Source organism: Acanthamoeba castellanii (genome assembly GCF_000313135.1).
Source record: "Acanthamoeba castellanii str. Neff unplaced genomic scaffold scf7180000084645, whole genome shotgun sequence".
Taxonomy (NCBI): domain Eukaryota; phylum Discosea; order Longamoebia; family Acanthamoebidae; genus Acanthamoeba; species Acanthamoeba castellanii.
The window spans coordinates 504684-505861 of NW_004457313.1; the positions used below are offsets into that span (position 1 = coordinate 504684).

At 54.4% G+C, this 1178-nt stretch overlaps 1 protein-coding gene across 1 annotated transcript in view; it reads right to left on the bottom strand.

The window, feature by feature from the left end:
* ACA1_093180 (uncharacterized protein) overlaps positions 1–1178 on the bottom strand; it is a gene marked incomplete at both ends in the record, with an annotated part of 3341 nt that overhangs the window by 520 nt on the left and 1643 nt on the right. The window contains 5 exons of the mRNA XM_004334747.1: positions 175–397; positions 488–665; positions 745–864; positions 959–1004; positions 1109–1171. Of these exons, the coding sequence (XP_004334795.1) occupies positions 175–397; positions 488–665; positions 745–864; positions 959–1004; positions 1109–1171 (630 nt within the window). The remainder of the gene's footprint in view (positions 1–174; positions 398–487; positions 666–744; positions 865–958; positions 1005–1108; positions 1172–1178) is intronic.

A 1178-nucleotide genomic window follows, 5' to 3' on the forward strand; every position in this document is an offset into this window, starting at 1 on the left:
GTGTATGTGTGTGGTGTCGTGTGTGTCGTGTGTATGTGTGTGGTGTGTGTGTGGTGTCGTGTGTGTGTGTGTGTGTGTGTGTGTGTGTGTGTGTATGTATGTGTGGTGTCGTGTGTGCGGTGTGCGGTGTGTCAATCACGAAATGATTTGTAATGGGAGAAGGTTGCAACGTACATCGTCGGAATAGTTGTCGTCGCCCGGGTGGACATCCTTGGTGTTGATGATGTTGATGCCGTACTGGTGCTTCTCCACCAGCTTGTTGATCTCGTGCTGGAATTTGGGGTCGCCCGTGAGCCTGTAGGCCGAGAGCAGCCACGACACGATCTGGAGCGAGTTGAGTCCGTTCTGATCGGTCCACGTCAGATTGTGGTTGAGGTACTCCGGCGACCACTTGCCCCTAAACACATAGTGTCGGACATAAAACAACGCGTTGGTGTCGGAGCTAAAAAAGCGATTAAGATAGCATCAAGCGGCCGCACGCACGTACCATCGAGTGGGCTTGCCGGTGACGTCGATGAGGTAGAGGCCGTTGTCGACAATGTAGCTCATGGTGTCGTTCACCAGCCGAAGCGCGCGGGCCTTCTCGCTGGGCGTCTCGGCCAGGAGATCGTGCACGAGCGGATACACGAACATGTGGCCCGTCACCTCATCAGACGACGTGTCGCCTGAGATGTTGATGGGCAGTAGTAGTGAGTAAAGAGGTACTAATGTGGTCGGTGATTGAACGGATTGATAAGAGCGCACCTTGCCACACCCAGCCGGGGTAGGCCGAGCTGAAGTGCCAGTTGGCTTTGGGGAGGGTGTTCTGCTGGGCCACCGTGCGCGCCATCAATCCTCGAATTCCCGTAACGTTGTACAAGAACTCTGGTTTTGATCATACAAAGCAAAGTCGATTGGAATGTTGACCAATAAGCTCAATGCAAGCGATCAATGACTTGGGGGGGGGCGATCAAGGTACCCATGGCCTCAAAGTTCTTCCAAGCCTCCCTCTTCACTTCGGGATCCTGAAGAAGAAGAAGAAGAAGAAAGCACATATAGACGAGAGTAAGAAAGAATGCCAACAATGCAAGGTGGTGTTGAGCGGTGGGTTGTGGTGTGCCTTGGTCACGGCGTAGCGGAAGGCCTGGGAGGCGAGGTACATGGAGGTCCACAGGCCGGAGTTCTCGTCGGCCTGCGGC